General features: G+C 35.6%; 1 protein-coding gene across 1 annotated transcript in view; it reads right to left on the minus strand.

Moving 5' to 3' along the window:
- Window positions 1-3,051: 3,051 nt before the first annotated feature.
- The window catches only part of SLC30A9 (solute carrier family 30 member 9), a 35,183-nt gene continuing 13,602 nt past the window's right edge, over window positions 3,052-24,632 (minus strand). The window contains exons 11-18 of the mRNA XM_036381657.2: window positions 23,452-23,587; window positions 22,976-23,015; window positions 22,454-22,525; window positions 21,893-22,000; window positions 20,795-20,960; window positions 15,223-15,352; window positions 12,283-12,396; window positions 3,052-10,818 (exon numbers count right to left, since the gene is read on the minus strand). Of these exons, the coding sequence (XP_036237550.1) occupies window positions 10,774-10,818; window positions 12,283-12,396; window positions 15,223-15,352; window positions 20,795-20,960; window positions 21,893-22,000; window positions 22,454-22,525; window positions 22,976-23,015; window positions 23,452-23,587 (811 nt within the window). The 3' untranslated portion in view covers window positions 3,052-10,773. The remainder of the gene's footprint in view (window positions 10,819-12,282; window positions 12,397-15,222; window positions 15,353-20,794; window positions 20,961-21,892; window positions 22,001-22,453; window positions 22,526-22,975; window positions 23,016-23,451; window positions 23,588-24,632) is intronic.

The following is a 24,632-nucleotide window of genomic DNA, read 5'->3' on the forward strand; positions in this document are numbered from 1 at the left end:
GTTCTCTTAAACGCTTTAGAAAATCCTGGCTCCAGATAATTTGTAGAGGAATTACAGTGACAAACATTCACCATGGCAAACCTCTGCTGCTGGGCTGTGAAGCCAGGGCCAGCCCACAGGCTGGTGTCAGCCACCTGAAATGGTTATTTCCATTCACATGTATATGTATGGTATGTACACATATATACCATGTGTATAAATGGTACACATTTTATAATGGTAACAAACAGTACCATTATAAAACAGTGCTTTTGGGTGCCTGTAATGCTGCAAAATTAACTGGGGTTGGGCAAGTATTTTCTAGGTCAGGGGCTTCAGTCTGCTGCTTTTTTTTTTTTGGTGAAGATCACAGTAAGTGAGAACCATTTTCTAATCTCCCCACCAAAGTACTTTCAGGTAACCAAGAAATGGAGGTAGAAAACCTGCATTAATCCATCTGCAAACAATTATAATTAGCTTCTCTCTGAAAAACTTTGACTTCCCAGACTTTTGGGCAATGGCTGGAAATGTCTGAGGGTAGATCTGGAGGCAGGAGGGAATAGGGATGGGCTTTGTGCAAACCAAGCAGGGTGAAGGAGCAGTACAGGCAGGAACCCAGCAGGGAAAGATGGCAGGGAAGAAGAGCACCTAAGTAGGGGACCAAAGGCAGCAATTGGGTTTATGAAGCTTGAAAAGAGAGATTAGTCTAACAGCATGAGAGGCAGTGCCTGGGGCTGGGCAGGCAGAGAGAAGGGGTGCAGAAGAGGTACCTGGGATGGGGAAGAAGCAGGCCTGGGAAGTAACTGCAGTGGAACAAGCAGCACAGATGGGAGTTTAATTCAATAATGTTGCATTTTATCACTCTTCCACTAAATACCTGTTAAACATACTGGTTAGGCAATGGCTAAACTGTGCTCCTGCCGTGCAGCAGTGCTGGTGCCCTCAGAAGCATGCCCATGCTGGCAGTTCTATCTCTCCTGAGGCATGAGATGTCCCTGAAGAGAACTTTAAGGTCCAAGTCAGACATTGAACCTCATGCATATGAAGGTATTCAGTTTTTACCTCATTTGCTTTGAACAAGCTCAGGTGCAAGCTCATATTATTAAAGTGTTTGTAATGTTACTTTAATAAGATTACTCACGTTGCAAAATCTTGTCCTCAAGAGTTCAGCTAGGCAGGGTTTAGTCTGCCTCCTTCCCTCTGCTGAGGCACTGACTGCAGCCAGTGGACTGCCACTAGCTCAGGCAGCATGGACAAATATACAATGTCTACTGACTTGCAAAGCTGTGTTTCTGTTTGGAAACATGCACATAATTCCCAAAAGAACACCATATCTCAAAAAGAACTCATCTTTCCCTACCTGGTTTATGCTCATCAGTTACTACAAACAGTACCCCAGGGCTTCAGCACAAGGTGAGTGTGAATACAGCTGCAGGAAATCATCACATAAACCTTAGTTATTGACAGAGCAAGCCAACACCACGGATGTGCCCTGACCACTCCTTAAGGCCTGTTTAAATCAGAGGCTCTGTCTTGGTCATTTCCTAGTGAGTTCATACATAAGCAGCTCTCCAGAGATAAACCTGCCCTGCTGCACCAGGGAGCCCCTTGCAATACTTGGCAGACCTCAGTATCTGACCTTGCCCTGCAAATGTAAACACCCTCCTCCACAGACCCTTCAACATCTGAAGCATAAAAGCAGCTTCTACTGCAAATGTCTCACACTAAGAAAAAAAAAGCCACACCAGCAGATTAATTAGCTAAGTTGAGAGAAAAAAAATCTGATATGAACTTATGCAACAATGTTGGGAAAAAGCTAAAAAACCCTTTTGTCCTTAAAAACACTTCAAACTTCTCCATTCATCTGACAGATGTAATTGCCTCAGCCTAGGTTGTCTTTGTAGGAAAATTGAAAGAAACAGCTTTGCTAATGACTCAAAGTAGTTTCCCATTAGAAAAGTTAATATTAAATTTAGTTCCCATTGGGAACAGGGTCAATAGTAGAGCAGAAAAAGTCTAATTAAACCTTTCAAAAATGCTTGGTAGCAATGTGATTGAAAAGCTGCAATTCTTCTTCCAAAATTATGTGAGAACCTCAAAGAGCCAAAACCTGAACTGCTTATTGATGGAAAGAGGGAATTGTTATTTGCTAAAGGATAATCCAAAGAAGCAGAGCAGCAAGTTCCAACACAGTCTCTTGACAAACAGAATGTCAAGGAAACACCTGAGGTATCTTTCCCACCTACAGCATCAGGAAGATTGTTCCAGGCTGAGACATTTTCATGGGAAAAGTTGACCTTGGCATAGTTCTAAACCCACCAAATGCTAGCCAGAGTACCACTGCACATCTCCCTCAATGATCCAGAAGTGTCCAATTACCTACTCATCAGATGGAGCACCCAGAACACAGATTTTGGAATTAGTCTTCTACACCTATAACCCTTGTTTTGAACCACCTGGAAACTGAGATTCTACAGTAAAGGTCAAAACCAATGAAATCAGTGCAAAGCATAAAGGCAAAGGAGCAGAATGAGTTCAAGCCACAGCCTTACTGGAAAGTCTTTCTTTCCTCAAGGTTTCCAAGTTGTCCAAATTCATTAGCATCTTCTTTCACAGTATTTAATTTTTATTTTTGCTGAGATGCTGAGAAAGTTGTCTTTCATGAGAAACATCAGTGACTACAAATCTGCAGCCAAAGATATCTATGTACAGTTACAAGATGCAGAGACAGAAGTTCATATATGAATGCATTTTTATGTGCATCAAATTCAAGATGGATTTTCTTTGTGACTGCCTTGGATAAAAATAAAACCCCCAAATTTAAACCTAAACTTAATGCTTTGTGTCTCCAGAGTAGCCTGATTTAATAGCAAACTGCTGTTGAATCAGTATTTGGGGTAAAAAAATATTTCTCTAAAACACTGAATATCAGTTTACACTAGAGCAATGAATAACATTTCAGTCACCTCAGATGGTAGAAAGAGAACCTAGAAAAGATCTTACTAAGCTCCAATTCAGCATCAGAACTGAAGTCTAAATTAAAAAAATTAATAAAATCACAAAGAGCTTGGGTAAATCAATACATGTAATTTATTGGGAGCTGAGCTGTCACAACTTCTGTGAAAAAAGAAACTATGTCCCTTTTCCTAGGGTTTTCAAAAAAGTTTAATTCAAACACTAAAGGAAGGTTTACTTTTCATGATCTTTTAATAAGTCCCTCATAAAAATATTTGCAAAGACAGACAAAACTCATTCTTGAACAGGATTTTTAAGATCACTTTCAACCAGCTGACTGCAAGGTCCCACTTCAGCCCATTACCCCCAGTTTAACACAATTATTTTGGAATGACCTTTCAATAAATGCCAGACTGCAAATAAAGGATTTTGACCATTCCAGGTCACATCATGTGAAATGACAGAGCTCTCTCTCTCCCTCTTTCAAAGTGCCTGAGACCACTTGCTTGGTTATTCCAAGAGCCCAAAGACAGCCCAGTATTTGAACTTGACCTCAAATAGACAAGAGATGAGGCCTGAAGTCTGTCACTTCTCTGTTCAGGTGGATCTTATGCCATTTGTTTCATTAGAGAAAAAAAAGCAAGCACAACAAAACCATAGGAAACCAACAAACTTCCCTTGAAAAGGGGTGTCTCTAAACTATGAAATGAAACATCTTTAGCAATATGGACATACAGTGCATAGCCAAAATCTTTCCTGCAATATGTTGCTTGACCACTTTATTTCTGATATCTGATACCATACAGACAAAAACCAATTTTTCAAGTTTCTCCACTTCATCAGCCAGATTTTGGACATTTTTGACTCTTCTTTCCAACCACATAAATTTTTTTAGCCCAATTAGAAGCAGTTCTTCCCATAAATGGATAAATAAGCTGTTTTATTTGTATTAGTGATAAAAAGTGGCACTTAAGTGTACCAGACAGTACATTAAATCCTTTCTAAGCTAACTAATTTCAAGCTTTTTCTTAAGAGGCTTGGAGAGCTTTGCTGGGATTGTGAAGCTATGGTTACTATGCAAGCCTAACACATAAATCCAACCTCTTCAAGGAATTCTTCACACCCTTGGCTATACACAGACATGCAACCCATCTGTAGTACTACCTTTCTTCACGTCATCCTCACACCTGCATTAGGACAGGCAGTCCAAACGGGAGCCAGTGCCACTGGGGCCTCTGAGCCAGGCCAAAAGAGTTTTCCCAGCACTGGGGAAGGAACCACCCTCTTTGAGGGAGGGAGTGAATAGGATGAAAGGCAGAGCTGCAGTGAGGTTGAGAGAACAAACACAGAGCTTGGCCAGCCTGGGCATGCTGCTCCCTCACTGGGCACATGCTCTTGAACAGTGTGTGCCAGCGTTGTGAAGGCAGAGTGCATAACCAGCACACATAGATGGACAGAACCTGTGTTTTGTTTTGCATCCATAAAATAGTTATATGCAATGGGAATTCAGAAACACAGCAAATCATCAGCTGCCTAAAGCCAGTGTTATTGCTTACTTTTCCAATACATATAAAATTGCTTAAATTAACAGAACACGACCCTTACTGGCTATGTAACATTTTACTGAGTAATTACAACTTCCAGCCATGATACAGAATGTACTGAATTCAAGTATAATTACAAAACAAAGAACATATGCAGGTAAGTATTCCAATGTCTACACCTCACAAATCAAAATGACTTCCCCATACTAATATGGAGTAACCAAGACACAGAATGAAAAAGCCAATACACAAAATGCGAGGCATGGAGTGGGGAGGGGGCTGGTGAATCTGATTAAAAGACTGCAAAATGGAAAAATGGATTTTGACTTTGACATTGTCCTTTGAAACTTCTACCGCAAGTGAAAAATCCTCACTGTTGACTTTCAAATTTAATACCATCTTGGCAATAGCCAAAATGCTTTCCAAACAGTTTAGGCATTTTTCGAACACTTTTCACACAGTCCTTCAGCATATTTAATTTGAAGAGAAACTTACAAAATCCCTTTTATATTACATCATTTACACATCATTGCTTTTTTTTCCTTCTGACTTCAGATTTGAAGCAGCTGATCACAACCTCAAAAGTTTTTAACACAGTCTAAATTTAGATTACAAAACCCAAATTTATGCTAGATTATGGACCTGTATTCCACTATTTTAACAGGCACCTCTTCCCCAGAACAGAACTTTGAATGCTGGCCATACAAAAATTTGACTGGGCTTGCTGTTAGTGTAACACTTCTAAAAAGTAACCACCACCTTTCATTTTAATTGGTGGCTTTGATTTACACAGGAAAAAAATGTCCACAAGCACGCTACGTAATACAGAATATTTTCTGCCTATCTATTATAATGTACTATAGTGTCTGTGGTATTTAAAAAACATACATCCTTTTCACATTACATTTTGAATGCTTTATCTCCTCTTCAGAATGTGATTTAATTATCCACAGACATCTCAGCAAATTGAAAAATAAAGACTAACGTATTCATCAATGACTACAGTCCATTGCAGGTATTCTGCAGACCTTAGAACAGAGCACTTCTTTTCCCACAGCACACTCAGTATGGTGCTTCAGTCATCTTCTAAAATAATCAATTAATTTTCTCTTTAATTGACTCCAGCTCCCACTTCCACAAATAACATTACTCACCCTCCACTTACCAAACACATACCTCACCAGCAAAAACTGAGATTACAACATCACCCTCAACAGCTTTCAGTGGACAAACAGGTTTGTACCTGCAAGGCTGAACACCGTAACAGGACATAGTTAGAGGCTCTGATTTTCAGTATAGGAAAAAAGAGTTTTTGCTGGGGGAATTACTCAACTATCAGAATATTGGTAAAAGAAAGAAAATATCATTCTACCTAGTTTTATACATTCTAATAAAATATCATTTCTTACTATTCTTTTCTTCTCCAATCATTACTTCTTATTTCTGGATAAGTTTTTTAGATGATTTTCATCCTTTCTTGTTTCCAGGTGCTCAATGACTTGGGTCTTTTCCTTCCTTGGATTCTTTTCTTTTAATCATATACTTCTAGTTTAATTTCTTCTGCTTCAGCAAAGCCTGCCTGACTGCAGCTTTTATAGACCATACATCCACTTAAAGCTTCTGTTTTATTTTCCTCAAAGGACATACATTTCAAAAATTGAACTACTGTGCTTTAGAGTCTGGATTCCTATTTCTTTTTTTATGTAATACAGTCTACTTTTGATCTTAATGATTTGTGTCTCACTAACAAGAAAGGAAAAATTACTTAAGCTATGCAAACCCTCTATTAAAAACAAGTCTTTTTGGTACATCTCAACTTCTCATTTACATTATGCAGGTAAACTGCAAGAGAGATGTTAGTGGTACTCTCTATTCAGAGACAACAATAAGAATAGAAGCAGCACAATACTTAAGCTAGAAGGAAAAAAAGCACATTGTCATTTTATACTCACTTCTTTAAGCCTTTGGGTATGCACAGAAGGGCAGGTTTTGTACAGGAGTCAATATTCATCAATTGTTCTACCATGCCAAAATGCCTCAAGAACATAGGACCATAAAAGGAAACACATTTTTTTCAAATCTTAAACAATATGGTGCTCTGGTTTCCTCTCTAAGGAAAACATCTAAGTCAAGTTTAGAAAAAGGATTACTTCATTGATAATTTTCAAAAATTGCCACACTTTGAATAGACAGGGGCATGAAAACTCTTTGCATGAAGACTGTATTTGATGTACTCATCACTATTAGAGCTACTTCTATAATGCATATTTTTTTCTTTGTTACAGAAAAAAACCAGCTAAAATTATTACAAACAAAGAGGACACAGGACTGCAATCAATGTATAATAGACAAAAGATACCTAAAAATATTCCTGTACTCTCCTTTTATCAAAGAGGGGGCAGTAGAAATCTCTCAAAAAATGAGTCTCCAGACACTGATGAAAAAGAATCTGACACAATCAGAAAACTTGGTTTTGGCTAACATGGTTTGTAACTTTCAAAGCAGTAATCACTATTCTTAACTATTAATGAACATGAAGTACAGTACAAAATTCACAGACCAAGAGTAGAATTCGCCCCTGCTTTTAAAAACATAAGATGTTCATAATAGCTTCTTCCTCAAAAAGTAAGAGTTACTTTAAAAAAAACAATAAAATCTGTGTGGGAATTCAAGGAAGGAAAAAAAATAGAGTTTAAAAAGTCGTCAGGTCAAGGATAAGTCACAGGGAATAAAGGATGTAAACTTGTCCTTGTAAAAATGTGCTCCCCCCAGTACTTCTGGAGCAGAACACAAACCACCAAACAGTCCCTGTAACACAGTAATCCACTGGGGTGTTTACTACTGGCCCTGTATCCTTCATAAATGCTTTAAAAGGGGAGGGGGAAAGGGACACCACATCAAATGCTGAATTCCAGTGTATAATGGAGACAATTTATACTTGAAGTTCATTGCTTGGGGAAAGACAATCACTTCAAATTTTTATCCTTTACAGAAAAAAAAAAAACTCTATAGAAAAATCCATTATTAGTATCCAACCAACTTGGACTTCAAATACATTCAGATCATTCAGAATATTGGAACACTAAGACAAGTTTCTAAAACATTTCAAGTTTTACAGAACTATGAGTCACTGCACAGCATGTAAGAAATCTTCCACAAAGCAGAGAGGGTGGGCAGCCATACTTTGAACAAAATTTGAAAAAATAGAACCTGCAAGGTCAGTCTACAGAAATAAATTATTTTAAAACACCACAACCTTAAATGAAAAAATCCTAGGATATAACTTTATTTTTAGGTAAATCCTCACTTATTTTCTTTAAGCTCTGTAAAAAAACCCATTTTGTAATTCCATTTGTGATAAAGAAAAATTCACTCCTCCACACATGTACAGTTCTTTAATCTGAGGACTCTATAATGTAAATGTAAATTTATTAGCTAATTATTTTCCTCAAAAACATTAAAATAAGAGTAAACTAAGTAGTGGACCCACATTACCTCAAAGTTTTGACTATAAAGGCAGTTAAAGAAAAAAAGCAGTAAAAATGTCATATCTGTTAAAAACAATTTGTGAATTTTAACATATAAATTAAAATGTAACAGCTTGGAATTACTATTCTTTTCGAACCTGGGAAAAGAATAGTATGAATGAATGAGTACTTCCACCATTCAATGAATCAGTACTTCCACCCAACTGCATGACATGTAAACTTCCAAGGTACTGCCAAAACCAGTCTGCCTGCCTTTTTGGAACTGGGTCCTCAGACTGGTCAACAGTAATGTACCAAAACCACTCAAGTCCTGGCATCTTGAATTTAACACATTGTGATGCTATAATCAGCAAACTAGGATACAATTAACTCAATTCTTTCTTGAATATAAACAAAAGGTGTGAATGGGTGTTCTTCTGACTCAAATAAGGACACTAAGATCAAAATTCAGATGAATTACACCTCCAGTGAATAAAAAAAAAAAAACATTTTAACAGGCTTTTGGAGCAGATGCCTTGTAAGAATATAAGCTCATACCTCCTCTTGAAAATGATAGAGGAACACTTTGCTATTGAGATAACATTTACTAAGCTTGCAGGGAAAGTTCTGCCCTGTGAAAGTTCTGCACACTGACACTACTCATTCATCAGTAACTCCAGCATGCAAACCACTTGGATCACATTGGCTGTCTTCACTAACCTCTGCAGGAAGAACATTTTCCCAGTTTTACTTCTCTTCAGGTTTTTGATTTCTGAAATCTCTGGTTTATTAATGTGTTTATTCAAATTCAAAATGCATATAAATATTCCAGGGAGAAGACAACAGGTTATGCATTACCAGATTCCAGTGCTCTTCATGAATAAGACTAATACCAGGAGAGTGCACACTGAGATGAGATGAATTTTACATAGAAGGGTGAGGAGAAAGGTAAATTATTTATAATGTGCTAAAAATATGCCTTATTTATTTGATATGGGAGACTTCCAAATTACCTTTAAACTGCATTTTAAATCATCAGGCTTAAATATACTACCTAGTTTTGCAATAGGAGAAAACCAGATAAAGTAAGCCTTCTTTTGAATTAGCCATCATAAGGTAATATGCTATAAAGAAGCCACCAGTGAATAGGAATTATGGAAAAGGGTACCAAGAAGATCCTTTCACCCACAATTACTGTATGTGAAGCCCCATCTGTAACTTAACTCTGGAATGTTTTTCTACCTAAAACGACCAGCATGCAAAGTGCTTTGCAGTTGTCAAAAAGGCATGTTATTTTAAACTCTCATTGTTCACTGGTAAAGAGACACCTAGTATGAAAAAAAATACTAAAATGCTTTTAGTCAAATCTGTACATATTGGTCTCCACAATTATTTGCTGTAATGCTTATATTATAATCTTAAATTGATTTTTGAAGACTTTTGTTTCATATCAACATTTCTTCTTTCAGCAATTCAGCCATTACTCAGCAACTGAGTTACTAGGATGGTCTTATTGCCACCTGTCACCCATGAGTAAATCTTATTTTACATTAAAGTGCATAAAGACTTTTCCTCAGTGCTACTTAAATATGGTTATTTCACTCATATTTCAACTTGCATGTTCAGTACTCATGGCCTAATTAATAAAGACTGGGTCTCAAAGAATCTGGTACAACTTGAGTACCTACTGCAAAAAGCCTTGAGACAATTGTACATAGCTCTAGAATTTCACATTTCCAAGTTATAAACTAATCACTTATCTCTGGATTGTTGAGGACCACTGATAGAATTACTCTACTTTCCCAAACAAGCAAGGTCAAGTTATACAAAAATTCAGAGGAAGTGGTTCTGAATTCAGGTAATATCTAAAGGCAAATAAATTAAAAATACAATGTATTCATTTGTTTAATTATAAATAGATCATTTTTTACTATTATATATTCCAGCTACATCTCTCATATCTTCTAGCAAAGCCCATATCTGGCAATAGAGTCTATTAAAATATAAAAAGCCAAAAATGCCAGGTAACTTTTAATAAGCACTACCATAAATATCTCCCAGATCACATCTGAAGATACTTACAAATAAGAAAACAAATGTTAAAGTAGGGAAAAAACCCCAAAATTTAAAGAGAGGAAATGCACCAAGATTTGTACGCAGTAATTTTTCACAGTAACTCAATGTACTCTGGCTAAACCCACCCAGCTGGCTCCTCTCAGGTGAAAAGCCTCATCTTCCTCAAGTGCAGTAGTAATGGTGGCAAAAAACAGGTTTCTAGGTCATGGTCATTGAGATAAGGCCAGCGCCCATATGAAACAACTTATCTCATAGAAAAGAAAAACTGTGAAACAATCACATAGTTGAAATATTACAATTTAAGGTTGGCAGGTTCCACTGGAACAAACTCTTCCTATCTAATCTTAATATCTCCCAAGAACCTTTAATGATATCTTGAAAGAAACGAAAGAAGTGCAAACAGACTGCAAAGGGACACAAATGGAAAAACTACATGTGTTGTATAGTTTCAGGCAGCTGTATTTGCCTAACTAAACCTCAGGTTGTAAGTTCTGAATCACAGTAAATATTCTTGGACAGACTCTCCTGTGGAATTTAACTCAAATAGCTTTTTGAAATTGATTTTTCCATGGAAATTTTTGTCTGCGAGTCTAGCGCTCTTCCAGAAACAGAAGCAGTGCTAAGAGTCCAGGAAGCTGAGGGCAAAGGAAGCGAGGTACGGTGCTGAGGTTCTGCAATCCCAGAAGCTTTGCAGCCCTTTATGTCACTTCTTCCCACAAGGGCAGCAACCTGGAGACTTCTCCTGTTCAAGTCTACAGTATCTCCAAATCCACATGACGAACATCAGGATTTCGTTGCTGAAATAAAATTTAAAAACAATGAATTGAAAATATTCGAATACATTTTTGCACATGGTTACAAGTAATGTGTTTCTGGTATGATGTTGTCAACTGGATAACAAATTTCCTTTTTGGGTAACATAGGGACTATTTTAAAACAATAAACATTGTCCATTTTATAAGGCATTTTTGGAAGGCTAAGTCATCTTTTTATTTGAAAAATATTTTTCAACATCACAGATAAATTAGTTCTTATGCTTTATAAAGTATGGAGGTGCTCTCATTTTAGTAAGGCAGTAGAGTTTTATACAAACTGTTCAGATATGTAGACATTCAGATATCAGACATGTATATAAATATCTCACTTTCTTAAAGTTTTAACAGATACTTTCCTGAACAATGGGTAAGATTGCTGATATAATTTGTTCTCTGCCACTGAAGCTATTTATAAAAATTCAGAACACTGTTTCTATTAATAAATATGCATTTTCTGATATTATAGAAATATGTTATCACCATTACATGAATTGTACAGTCCATGAGAAAGTCATGACTTCAAAGACACCCAGCATGTGAACCTGACTAGTATATTTAGTAAAGCATATTCAATACCAACAAAATCCCTACATATACATATGCCTATACCAAAAAGCAGTATCCATGTTTACAAAAAATTTAGCCACGATCCTGCTCCTCAAAAAACATGCATGAAGAACTGATTCAGATGATGCAATTAAAAAAAAAAACATAATATTTTGATTCTTAAACAGGGCAACCCTAGGGACAGAAACTTAAACAAGAATATTCATGAAATATAACAAGCAAGGACAGACATGCTCTTGAGTAGTGTCTCATGGCAGGACTGCATTTGTCTGGGGGTCAGTATACTGTAGCTTTGAATTCATACCAGGAAGGTAAGACTGACAGCCCCAATATACTTACAAAATCAAAAATGGGAACAACCCTTTCTTGCATCAGCCAGAGGATATTTAAATTGCATAGTGAAAAAAAAAATATAAGACAGCTGAGAGGCTTTTGTAACGTAAAATAAACACTGGACAGCTTCAACAAGAGTCAAAGATGTTGAGTAGCAATCCCATCACACAGAAATATTTGATACAATTCTAAGAACCAGTTAAAAAAAATTCTTTTTACAGCCAAAACAGACTTCAACAGCCTATAAATAGTCTAGCATTCTGAGAATACAGTAAAAAAGACACATTCAGGTCTATTGAATGAAAATTTTTTTCTATGTTGGTATAAAATGGAACAAAAAATTTAATAAATGGATCAGTGGAAAAGTAAGGATTTGCTGGTGGCCAGAACTTAAGATAATAATACTAGAGCAAGAAAATCTGCATTTTTAATATCAACTTCTTTCCCTCTCTCATATTTACAAATTAAATCCCAGAAAGTAGATGCAGAAATTTTGTTTAAAATAAATCACAGAATAAGCACTCACTAATAAGCAGTTAAATTTACCTTCAGGTCCTTCTCAAGTCTGTCTACTTCAGCTCCCAGCGTGTCAACGATATTCTCACCATGCTTAAGCATAAAGGCTTCTAATTCTTCAAGGGTTTTCACTTGCTGAATTTCCTAGGAAGAAATTAAATTTAAGAGATTGAGATGAGGAAAAGAAAATAAAGGAATAACACTCCAGAGGGTCTTGACATATTTCAAGAGGGAGGAAAAAAAACCTAAACAAAACACTTCAGCTTTTGCCATTTACTCTCAAAACATCATCTGTTCCTGTGTCTCAAAGACCCAGAAGAGTAGCATCTAGTTGATGAAAACAGCTGGCTCTGTCATTACACCTGCATTTAATACAAAACCTTCTTCTATCTTCAATTGATTTCCTCCTTCAAGTTTCCAAATAAGTTTAGAGAATTTCATTCATTTTCTAGAAGTTTCTGAGGTATTCCTCACAGCAAGGCAGAGCAGGATATTCTTTCTCCATTTTCTACATTCACATGGAATAGGAAGAATGTAGAAAATGAAGAAAGAATATCCTGCTCTGCCTTGCTGTGTATTCTTTCTCCATTTTCTACATTCTTCCTATTCCATCACACTGTCTTCTCTGGGCATTACATTACCAACCCATCTGAAAGTCCACAAGGATTTATGACAAACACTGCTGTAAATATGACTCCTCCATAATATCAGAAACTTGAAGACAGTTGACGGGAAGTCAGACTAAGAGACCAACAGCATAAAAAAGGGAAGGAATGGGATTAAGGAAGACAGGATTTTAAACTCCACCCTCCAAAAACACATAGACAGCAGCAGCACCAAAGCAGGTACTACAGTATTGCCATAGAATGACACAATGGTTTGGGTCAGAAAGGTCCTTAAAAATCACCTAGTTGTTACCCCACTGCCATGGGCAGGGACACTTTCTGCTACACCAGGTTACTCAGGGCCCTATCCAACCCAGCTCTAAACAACTCCAGGGATGGGGCATCCACAACTTCTCTAGGCAACCTGTTCCACTGTCTCACTACCCTGGCCACCACAGTAGAGTTTTTTCTTGTATCTACTTTATGTCTATCACCTTTCAGTTTAAAGCCATGAGCTTTCCTTAGAGGTCTCACACCAACCTGTCTGGAAACCATTTGTCCTGTAGTTTATCTCAGCTGAAGTATGTTTAGGATAAATAGGTTATTGCAAAAAGACAAACTATGAAACAACTTATTCTTCTTGTGCATACAAGTGCATGACAGCAACTTCTCTTCCCTTCTCACTACTCCAATACTGAAGAAGCAAGAGCAAGCTTAAAACATACCTCAACCACAATAACCCATGGCTACAATCACAGCAAGTCTAACAAGAAAAACACCAAGGTAGTCTAAATGACAGCATTTCAACAAATACTTCACAACTGTAGAAAGAATAACGTTGTCAGCAGTGCTAGTTGAATGAGCTGCTTATTTGAAAAAGTATAGGTCAAAAGGCAAGCACGCTGTCTGCCTTTAACTTCAGATGGCTGAAGCCTTCTGAAAGGAGCTATCCTTCAATGACATTTTTATGGCTGACGTGAGGTTACCACATGTAACAACAATGACCTGTGAAAGAAGCAGTTGCCAACCTAGAATCAATCAGGAAGATCTTTCCCAACAACACTCGAGGTATTGTAAGAACTAGTGGAGGTTGCATGCAATTGCCAAAGGGAATAGCAGGTAAAGAATAAAAGCTAACAATGGCATGAAAAGAAGACTAGTGTACTAAAAACTGCAACAGCAAAGCAACTGGCAATATAAAATCAGGCAAACTTGCAGTGTCTCAGTGGTACAAAGCTGATAGCACTCTTCCTCTCAAAATGTATTAAATTGAAGTCCTGTAGATGAATAGGTCAGATATTGCACTATGCATACACACTCCTAATTCTTATTTTGACATTAACAGGATTTTAAAACTGGGATACTGACTTAATGATTTTAAAAATTATAATGTAAAATTTAAAAGTACACATAACTTCTAAGGCATGCTTAATAGACAGACAAAATGCAGATCCCTGTATTTCATTTTGAAAGGGTAGAAGAATTTTGTAAACAAATGTACATAAGAAAGTTACCAGTGAAAACAAAAACATTGTCTTGTCAAAACATTCTGCTCACTTAAAGCTCTCCTTTTAATTTAGATAAATAATTATTTTCTTCATATTTAATAATTTTGCCATATAGAATACAGCAGAGAATTAGTTCTGTCTCAAAAAGAGAGCTTAAGGAAAGCTACTCTGAACTATACTGAAATCAGAGACTGACACTTACCAAAGATGGTTAATTCTTAAACATCATCAAAATGCTAAATTATAATGCAGGCAATCCATATTCACACCAAGTCTGAACCGCTGGACCTGTAAACCCCAGCACTGCACCACCAACACCCAGGGCAAATGGCTCTGTCAGAACAGATGCCTATTTGCAGGTGACAAGCTTCTAGTTTTAACAGCAGATCTTGTAATTCAAAAATGTATTGGAACAATTATGTTCTCATTAATTTTTTTTTCAGATCTGTATTTTCTAACAAAACAATCACAGAATCATAGAATATTGAGAGTGGAAGTGACACACCAAGGTTATTGACTTCAACACTTATATGAATGGCCAGTGCAGGGAGCAAATGCACAACCTTGGCATCATTAGCACCTGGCTCTGATCACATGAACCAATCTCAAGGGTAATGAGTTAAAAAACATCTGCCTTCCTCCTTCTCAGGCCAAAAGTAGGTCTTCTTCAGCAGCACATAATACAGATCTCTCTAAGTGCATTTAAAACACTAACATAAAGCAAGAACATCTGCAACCCTTCAAAAGAAGAAATGAAATGTATCTCATCTACTTTCAAGTCTTGGGTTTAGAGGTACTTGAAATTGGAAAGTAAGTATCAAATATTGGGGGTTATAAAAGCAATTTTTTCTACATACTTGTAGCAGCTGTTCAATATCTTGTTTTTCCAGGTAAGACCGAGTAACAACACGTCCATCAAAGTCTACTTCTGCCTTAAATCTCACTTTGCTCATTCCCATGTCTGTGGCTTTAACATCATGAATTGCTCTGAAACACATACATTTTTAAAGACAATGTAAAATAACATAGAACAAACCACTAGCTAGTTTGACTTCTCATGTTAACAATACTGTCACCACAAAATGATCCTGTAATTTCAAAAGGTCAGTCTTTGACAAAATAACCTCATTTTGCCCACCCACACTTCAATTAAATACTGATTTATGTTTAACTGGTTATATCACTTCCACAGATTTCTGCAACATCAACATATCTGTAAATCACTGCAACAGAAGAACAGACAACCAGAAGCATCACAGATTCAGAACTAGACTAACAGTATATTAAAAAAATTCCACAATTAAAAATGTGACAATTTCCCCATTCTGTGTTAAAAGTTTAAGTCCGACTTATTTTCCACTGCAGAGAATTTCTTGTGCATGTACATGACACTATTTAACAGCCTTTAAGTACCCTCAATTCTGAGGAAAGGAACAATGACCTGTTGAGAATTATTGAAAGGACACATTGCAATTATAGAAGTGTCCTTTCCTAAAGTTGGTAAATGCATGATCTTTTGGAGAGTTTTCAAAAATACATTTGACTCAAGAAAAAGTTATGGATATTGTGTTTGGAACTCATTTTTGATCCTTCAGAACTATTAATCACAGCTTATCAAGATACACCTGTTTGTAAATGCTGAAAATCTCTCTGTATTTAAAGGCTCCTAATAAATACTAGAACACGAAAGCTCTGTTTATATTTTGGTCCCTTGAAAAATTCTGAGTTTCTGTAGCAGAGTTTTGTTCCAGCTTGTTGGACAAATTCTAATACATGCATACAGGTAGTAAACAAGCTCTTAATTTTTCTGGGATAAAAAGCAAACTCAGGACCAAGACATACTGTGATAAATTTCAAGAGTGAAATAAACACAAATTAAAATACTTGATTTTTTCCTAATTATATTAACAAAAATTCAGTTTATCTTCAAAGCCAAGAAAATTTTAAATTACCACTGCAGAGCAAGTTTCCATATATTCCCATCAAAGTCAGAAAAAATAAGTGGACACTAAAACATGGGACACAAATCACAACAGGTTCACATTTTTTAAATTCTTGCTTCTAACATTTTCAAAGTAAAACACGTATAAAAGATTTCAAAGACTTTTAGTTTTATTAACAGAAAAATGCATTCTCGACTATTTGGTAAATTCTAACACAAGATTTAGATTCAGCAATGCAGCTCACTTGATGGAAAGTACCAAACTTTACTGAATTGTGGAACGTCACAGAGTCTGTAAATTTATCATGCTCTTTGTCTTAAGCAAATTTACTCTTCCCAACTAGAAATGCTTCTTTGTATCTGAATTTTTATAAATCAGAAATAAATTCACAGGCAATGCAGGAAGAAAGCAGAAGGAACGTATGTTGGAAGGAGCCTGTTCGAATGAACAGCCAAAACAGAGCAGGAGACAGAAACTTTAAGATAAATAATCACAGGAAATTTTACAGAATACTTCTTGTAATACTCAGGGTGGAGGAGAGGTAAGCATATTAAAAAAGAAACAGAACACTAACTAAATAGAGAGACACAAAAAAATACATCTTAGTAAATATTTAAGCAGATGAAAAGAATCATCAGCTTACTGGTACCAATAAAGGCTTTCCAGCTCCATTCCAATTCACACAACTATTCTATGGGAAGTTATCAAATCAAAAGAGTATTGACTGGAGCAAACTACATGGCATCAAACTACCTTATCCCAAAGAGGGTATTTAAGATAACAGATGGGGTTAATAAAGAGAATTTGGAGCCATGTGATTCAAAAATGTCGAAGACATATCAAGCGCCTATCAGAACTAAGTAAGAAGATAACAAGTGGTATTTGAGATTCTCATTAAGCAGTAACCTGATAAAATTCAGTGAAATAAAGCATATTCTATAAATATGAAGGAAAACAGTCTACCTTAGTGCACATAATCTGCCCAGGAAAGATAAGACAGTGAGTCAGAAGGAAAAAAAATCACTAATCATTCAAAAATACAGATGTGTATGGTAAATCTTAAGCTACAAAGGTTGCTTATGGAAGCTTCTGGATGGTTAGTAGAAACCATAAATTCTAACTAGGGAAAAGAGCAAGTTTCAAATTAATGAAAAATTTGTCAGAGAACATCAAGTTACTGGGTTTGAGCAATTGGTTGTAATATTTTTGGTTTTCGTTCAAACCAGAATGACAGATTTTCCAGCACAACAGAAGCACAACTACACAACAGCTGTTACAATGGAGTAAAATTAAAGATGAAACTGTCACTAAAAATAGCTTATGTCTAGGAATCTGTGATTAAATTCCATAAGAACAGAATCAGGACAGAATCTGTACCACATCACATATTTTATTTCACAGTTATGAAGGGCTAATCTCCCACAGTTCAGTTAGGCTGAACACAAGAATGATTTATGCACCAAAGGTGTCAATGAGAGTTAAGAATTGAATGTTTGTATAGCAAAAATAAAATCAAATCATTTTCCAGCTGAGAACAACTCTGAAAGCTCATTCAGGATCATGAGTTAAATATGGGACACAACTAGAAATTACTTAGAAAAATGAAAAGAAAGGAGAAACTATAAAGTCCAACAAGCTAAAAGGAGAAGCAGAAGAAAAAGTCACAGAGTGTGATACAAACCAACTTTTTTTAAATATATCAAAACCAAAGGATAACATGGAAACAAGCCTGCTACTAGACAGAAATGGAAAATTGTTACTGATGAAACAGAATGGGAAAAATCATGCAGTAATTGTCTTCTTAATCTAAAAAAGCAAGATTATATTAGTACACAAAGCATTCCCCTACTTAGAGCAGAGAAGCATACTGGATAGTTAAATGCCAAAAAAATGCTTCTAATCCAACAGGTTCCACAACTTATATTCAAGAGTTAAAAGAACTAAGAATAACTGTGGAGGCCAATTAATTTTTCATCTAGCAATGCTGATGAGAATTAAAACAAAAAACAGATTAACACTGTGTCAAAATTTAAGAAGAGTAAGTAAGTCCACCTATTTAAGTGAGGACAGTTTCACCTGACAACCGAAGGAAAATAGAAAGGTGGAGAGAAGAATTCTATATTAAGAACACTAATTCCAGTCATTAAGATTTTAGGGAATGTAGATCTTGTCAAACAATCTTGTTACTAAAAAAAAAAAAATCAATCAAAGATTTAGTTGAAAAAATATTATCACCAGAGAGACTTATTTTAGTAGGACAGCAGTTAGTATTGCCTGATAATCAAATACTTTATAATTAGCAGTGGATCACAATGTTCTGGCAAGCTACTGCTGGAAGCAGTATTTTAGATCCAAATTGACAAAAGGATCCAGGGGCTCTGAGATCTACTCCCTTAGCCCCTGTTAGCACCACACTTAAGTTGCTAACAGGGGCTAAGGGAGTAGATCTCAGAGCCCCTGGATCCTTTTGTCAATTTGGATCTAAAATACTTTCTGATGAAATACTGAATGATTCCCTAACAGATCTCCTTCTGATTTGGCAAAACATATCTGAAAGTAAACATTGCAAACCATGCCTGAAAGAATAAGGGAGGAATATTCTGGGAGCAGCAACTGCAAAAAACAATGCATTGAGAAATGAAAGCCCTGAAAGGTTGAAATAAAAAAGCAAATATTAGTCACTATTAGAAGCAGGCCAGTAATCAGGAGCTTTTTCTTTTACATTTGGTTTCAGAAGGATATGTAAGAGTACAACACACTACTACACATCTCCATTTAAGAAAATGTGAGTTTGAATGTTCAAGAAAATGCTGACACTCCTAGAAGTCCAAAGCTTATGTTGAGGAAAATATACAGGTAGCCCTTTGAAGAAATACTTAATATTAAAAGGCTTCCTCTTCCTCATTTCAGCTGCCATGATTTTTTTTCCTTATTTCAGCCTTAGGTTTGTTTTTTTCAGCCTTTTCTCCAAATCATACCTACCTATACCTAGTAACGAGCAAGGGTAATATAAGTTTACTTTGCAGAGAACTGAGATTAATACCAGTTGTCATCTTAGAAGATGTATGTTACCCAAGCTAGAGATAGCAGGCTTGTTGTAAGAACTCAGTCAAAGACAAACTGGGCACTGAAAGGAATCAAAGCTGGTAACATCATGGATCTAAGAAAGAGATAACTGAAGACAAAGTGAATACAGAGAGTATGATAAGCACCTAAACATGTTTCAGCTTCTAACCTCAAAAAAATCAAAATATACAGTTTCTCACAAGTCTTTATTTCTTTTATTATTTATGTGGTTTTTTTTAATTAAGGTACTTCTTGTTTTTAAAAAAATGTTTACAGCAAGAAGAACATGAACTATGTCTGCTCTGTTGGGAAGTTAGAGCCACCTACAAGATGGAATACATTATAAAATGGTACTTGGCCTAGGAAAAATTTTATTATTTCAGCCTGAGACAAGCAAATGCCATCTGTGCACTTTGGAAAAAAGAACTACAGAAGTCATGTACATGTGAATTCACCTACTCTAACACAGTACTGTTGACACATCCTTCACCATTCAGATTAATCCAGGGTCACCACAAATGCTTAATTTACTGACATGTGCAAATTCTAACAGAATTCTATTCCAAACAGGTTTCTTGTTTAGTTTCTGGAATGAAGGGCATGTCATCCAGACTTCCTGCTTGGAACTGTGATGGTGCCAGCACTTAATTCCTTTCAAGTACTCTGGTATCATTAACTAATGGACTTAAAGTTTTTACCTCCACAGCTCAAAAATTACTTCAAATTAAAAAAGCACTACAATACTTCAGCTGATTTACACAGAAATATATTCTTAAGTAAAAATCTAAAAGAAAACAAAAAGCAGTTTGCTTCTAAATCAAGGTTAATAGGGTAAAGCTAAAACAGCTCATTGAAAAGCATTTAAGCAAGATTTAGAAATACTATGAGCTATCAGTTTACTACAAATTGCAGACTTGCTAAGAAGGAGAAATTAGCAATGAGTTAATTTATAAGCATGTAACATGAAGACTCCATTGCATCATATACTACTGCAGCATGTCCTGCCAACTGCTACAGAATTCCACACACTGAATATTAACAGTAACAGAATTTAAATATTTAGGTGCTAATAAACTATTCAAGCAACATAATAGTATAATTTAAGTGTTTGCATTTCATGACTTTGAAAATAGTTTTAAGTTTGTGATGGCTTTCTCATTAGGTCATTGTCAATTCCTGTAATTAATGTGACAGTTAGAATGTATCTGCAATGCTATTTTAGCTGTTGAATACCCAAGAGGTACAAGTATTCTTTTATTAAAAGTTTTAGCACAGAAATAGAAATCAGCAATAATAAAGACTCTAGAATCCCAATACAGAAGACTCCACACTAAAAATAATCTTACCAGATTTCTCTCATTAAATGTTGCTGTCTTGTTTGTGGTTGTTGCTGTAGAGACTGAGCTGTAGAGGTTCTTACCTTACTACAGGATCACTCTCCAGGAACTCGGTGAGCCGCTGCAGCTGCTCAGGCTCGATGGATCGTCCCAGCAGGGCTTCAGTGTTAGTGTAGATTAGAAATGCTGACACAGTTCCTAACAAAGTTCCAACACCCAGAGACCCCACACTGTCATAATAGGGGTTTCCTAAACGAGATATAGCAAATCAGTTTCACAGAGTGTTTCTAAAACATAGCAGAGAACTCTAATTTCACACTGAAAAGAGTTCATAGTTTTGAGGGGTTTTCGGGGTTTTGCTTTTTAGTGAGATTTTTTTGGTTGGTGGTTTTTTTGTTTTAGTCAGTCATTTATTTTACTTTTTTCTTTTCTTAATTCAGTGGAAATTTTTTCCTATTGAGGAACACGATGAAGCTGGAACAAAACAATTTATCATAAAACAAAGCCTTAAGTCCCTCCTGTCTCTTGACCACTCCTGTCTCCTGCAGGACTAATAAATGAGTAAACTCTTGTTTGTATGTGTTTCTATATTAGTAAACATAAATTTATACACAAAGTTATATACACTGAAACATAGGTAGCAGCACAAAATCCAGTGTTCTTTTACCAGTAACTCAAAAATTTGCAAATATTAACTATTTCTGGAATATAGTACTTAATAAGTTTCAAACACTTATTCATGCTCAGACCTATAGAAATAGTACTGTGCTTTTAAGTTGATGAAGGAAACTAGAAATTAAATTTTAAAATTCTTTCTATATAAAAAGTGAAACTTGCAATTAAGTCATTGAGACAATGACAAGAAACAAAATTCCAATATTTATTCTCTTTAAAAAAATCAATACTTAAAAAGAGATGAATAAGTAATCATCCCTCTTTAGAAAATTTGACTATGCAGCAAAGATGATGCACTTTGAACCACTTGGTACACATATCATCTTACCTTTAGTAAAAAAATAACTTAGTTTGTATGGTAAAACACCTCAAAAATCTGCTTACAGAGTACAAGTATCAGAAATTAAGAGCAGAGACATATTTAAATCAACCAACTAAATGCTCTGTGTCCATATCCATACATGGAAAAAAATCCACATTCTGCCTACCTCTATGCAGAATTTTACCTGTTAAAGAAGTCAGTCCCATACAGGTAGCAGCTACAGCCACGCTCAGGACTGCTGCAGCATCCTCCAGTAACACCACGTTGGTACTAGGATCACGACTCTGCACAACTGCACACACAACACAAAAAAGTTACATTCTCTGAAAATTTAGCTTTATTCTGTTATGCATTGTACTTAAACTATACCAACAACAGCAATTTAAAAGAACAATTTATGCAATTATATAGGTGTAAACTGAATTTTTGCATATGCTCACACTTCTGAAAGCACTTATACATACACAGAACAAGCCCAATTATGTCAGCTTCTCAAAAATGTTAGAAAAATTAAAGGGGCATTTATCCTGAAAAATACATGCACTTTGCCAAGTGTTTAATAGAACTCTTAAATCAACAGTTCTCACCTAATTTGTAAAATGTATTGTTAGTAGAATAGAAAACAGATCAATAAAGGGAAAAGTAAAAGGGAAAACAGAAAATTGTTTCTATCATTATGGAAATACTAGCGAACAGATTGTGTTTTAAATAACACCACATACCTTACTGCTATAATGATACTTACCATATTGATAAAATGAAAGACCCTTGGCTCGAGCACTCCTCCGAATTTCATTTATAGCAACAAGCAGGGTGGCTGAAACAACAAAGTTGTTGCTGAAAATTGCTAGAGGCAAAAGGACTTGTTTCCATTTTGAAAAGAGCAGCTTTTTGTTATAATATCATAGCAACAGATCATCAAGAAAGCACTGATTGTTGGTACTTTATTCAAAGTATAGTTACTTTTTTTTCCACAAGTGTGTCTCCCACACAAATCAGAACAGTTATATTCATTGATAGTTTAATACCAAAAAGTCAATCCATGTCTACTTTCCTAATTTTGCGTTCTTCAACTTCTTACTATACAGACATATATATATAAAAAGTTTTCACATGTTTCTTTTTGTTTGTTTACAAGTATTTGCAACAGAGCTCAAAATTTCACTGTGTAAGCAAAGATCAATTATTACTGTAATTACTGACATTTGTGAAATGCTATTATCTTAAGAGATTACAAATACTTAAATAGAAACTTGAAACTGCATACCTCCTTCTGATACCAATGATCCTGCTAAAATGCAGTATGCCTGTACAGAAAAAAAACAAGAATCAGATATGATATTATATTATATGCACATTTCTACAGATCTTTTCACCACAGGCTATCCAAAAGTAGCCTTCCAGAACCACATTACCCACAGTGTCATGTAATTGTCCCTAAACAGAAGGAAACCAATAATAATTGGATCATGCAATATATTCCAAAACAGGAAAGCAGGACCTCTTGGAGGGGGAAGATATGAAAGGAAGATGCAGGGTTTAGAGAACAGCTCATTTTGCTGCAGGATCAACTATAGTTTAAAGATTTTAATAAATGTGTTTCTTAAAACACATTTTCATTAAAAATGGTTTGAGTTAATTGTGCTGGAACTCAGACTGACTCAGGAAGTGAGTTTCAGACTATGCCACTATTTTTTATTAAGTCACTGGTGTTAAATACAATAGCAAACAAGATTAGCTTACCCAGAGAAGAGATTCTACAGGATGAGGGTGGAGTAAACCTATGATCCCATGATACCAAGAAAGCCCTGCACCCATCATGAAAATGCCTACTCCACTAATCAGGGAGGCAATATAGCGCATATTTGTGAAACCATACCTAGAAGAAAGAAAAGAAAATTATTTTAGGAATATAAGATTCTACATCTCTACAAAGATCCCTCATATTAATTTTTACATGTCTTAAATTATCATCATATGACTTGAGATCTATTTAAAACAAAGCTGCTAAATCCATTCTAATGCAAGGGGGAAAAAAAACCTACTTGAAAAAGGATATCAAGCATAAATGTTTTTCTAACTTGGTTTTAAACAGCTGTTTTCGCTCTTGTACCATGACTGAGGATTTTATTTTACAACTGAAAAAACCCCAAAATAAACAACATTTGTACCACTTTAAGATTTTAGTGAAATGCTACTTCTAAATATGGACTCTAGTTTTGTGAGCAGCCAGTCTACATAATTCATAAAGCTAACTTAATGGGAATAAAATTTACACATCTCTCAGTAGTTCAGCTAACTACAGGCATCCAACACTGGCAGTTTTTAAGTGCAGTGGAGGAATTAAAGCAATATTAAAAGTTTGTGTTTATTCCTTTTTTTGGTTTTAACTCCATCTACAAACAGTGCACTTCTTTTGTCTATATTGAGGAAAAAGGGAAAGGAGCAAGAGGGAGAAATGAGATATGATGAATATTTGCACAAGTTTAAGATTGAAATTTTTCAAATTTTAATGATGCAATTAATGAAAAAAAGCATAACTAATCCCATAAATTAGACGTATTTTTGAAGTAGTTCTTAAAGAATGAATGACTTGTCCAAACATATGAGGAGTAAAACAGCTCAACACTGAGAAAATATAATGGAGAGTGTAGCTTATAACTTTCATGAACTTGTAAGAACTTATCAAGTAATATTCCTATTGCTAGATACAAACAAAGAGCAGTTTGTATCAAACACATCTCCTTATGGTACAAGTAACTAGCTTGCATAAAAGCACTTTGTTGAAAAAGGAAGAGGACAAAAATTACAAAAAGTAATTTTTATTAAAAAAAAAATCCCGTGATTCACATGAACAGTGTTTTCAAAGCAGATCTATTAGTTAGAAGAGGCAGAAGAGCCCAGAACAACTTAGAGGAATAATG

This window comes from Molothrus ater, chromosome 4, assembly GCF_012460135.2.
Source record: "Molothrus ater isolate BHLD 08-10-18 breed brown headed cowbird chromosome 4, BPBGC_Mater_1.1, whole genome shotgun sequence".
NCBI classification, from domain to species: Eukaryota; Metazoa; Chordata; class Aves; order Passeriformes; family Icteridae; genus Molothrus; species Molothrus ater.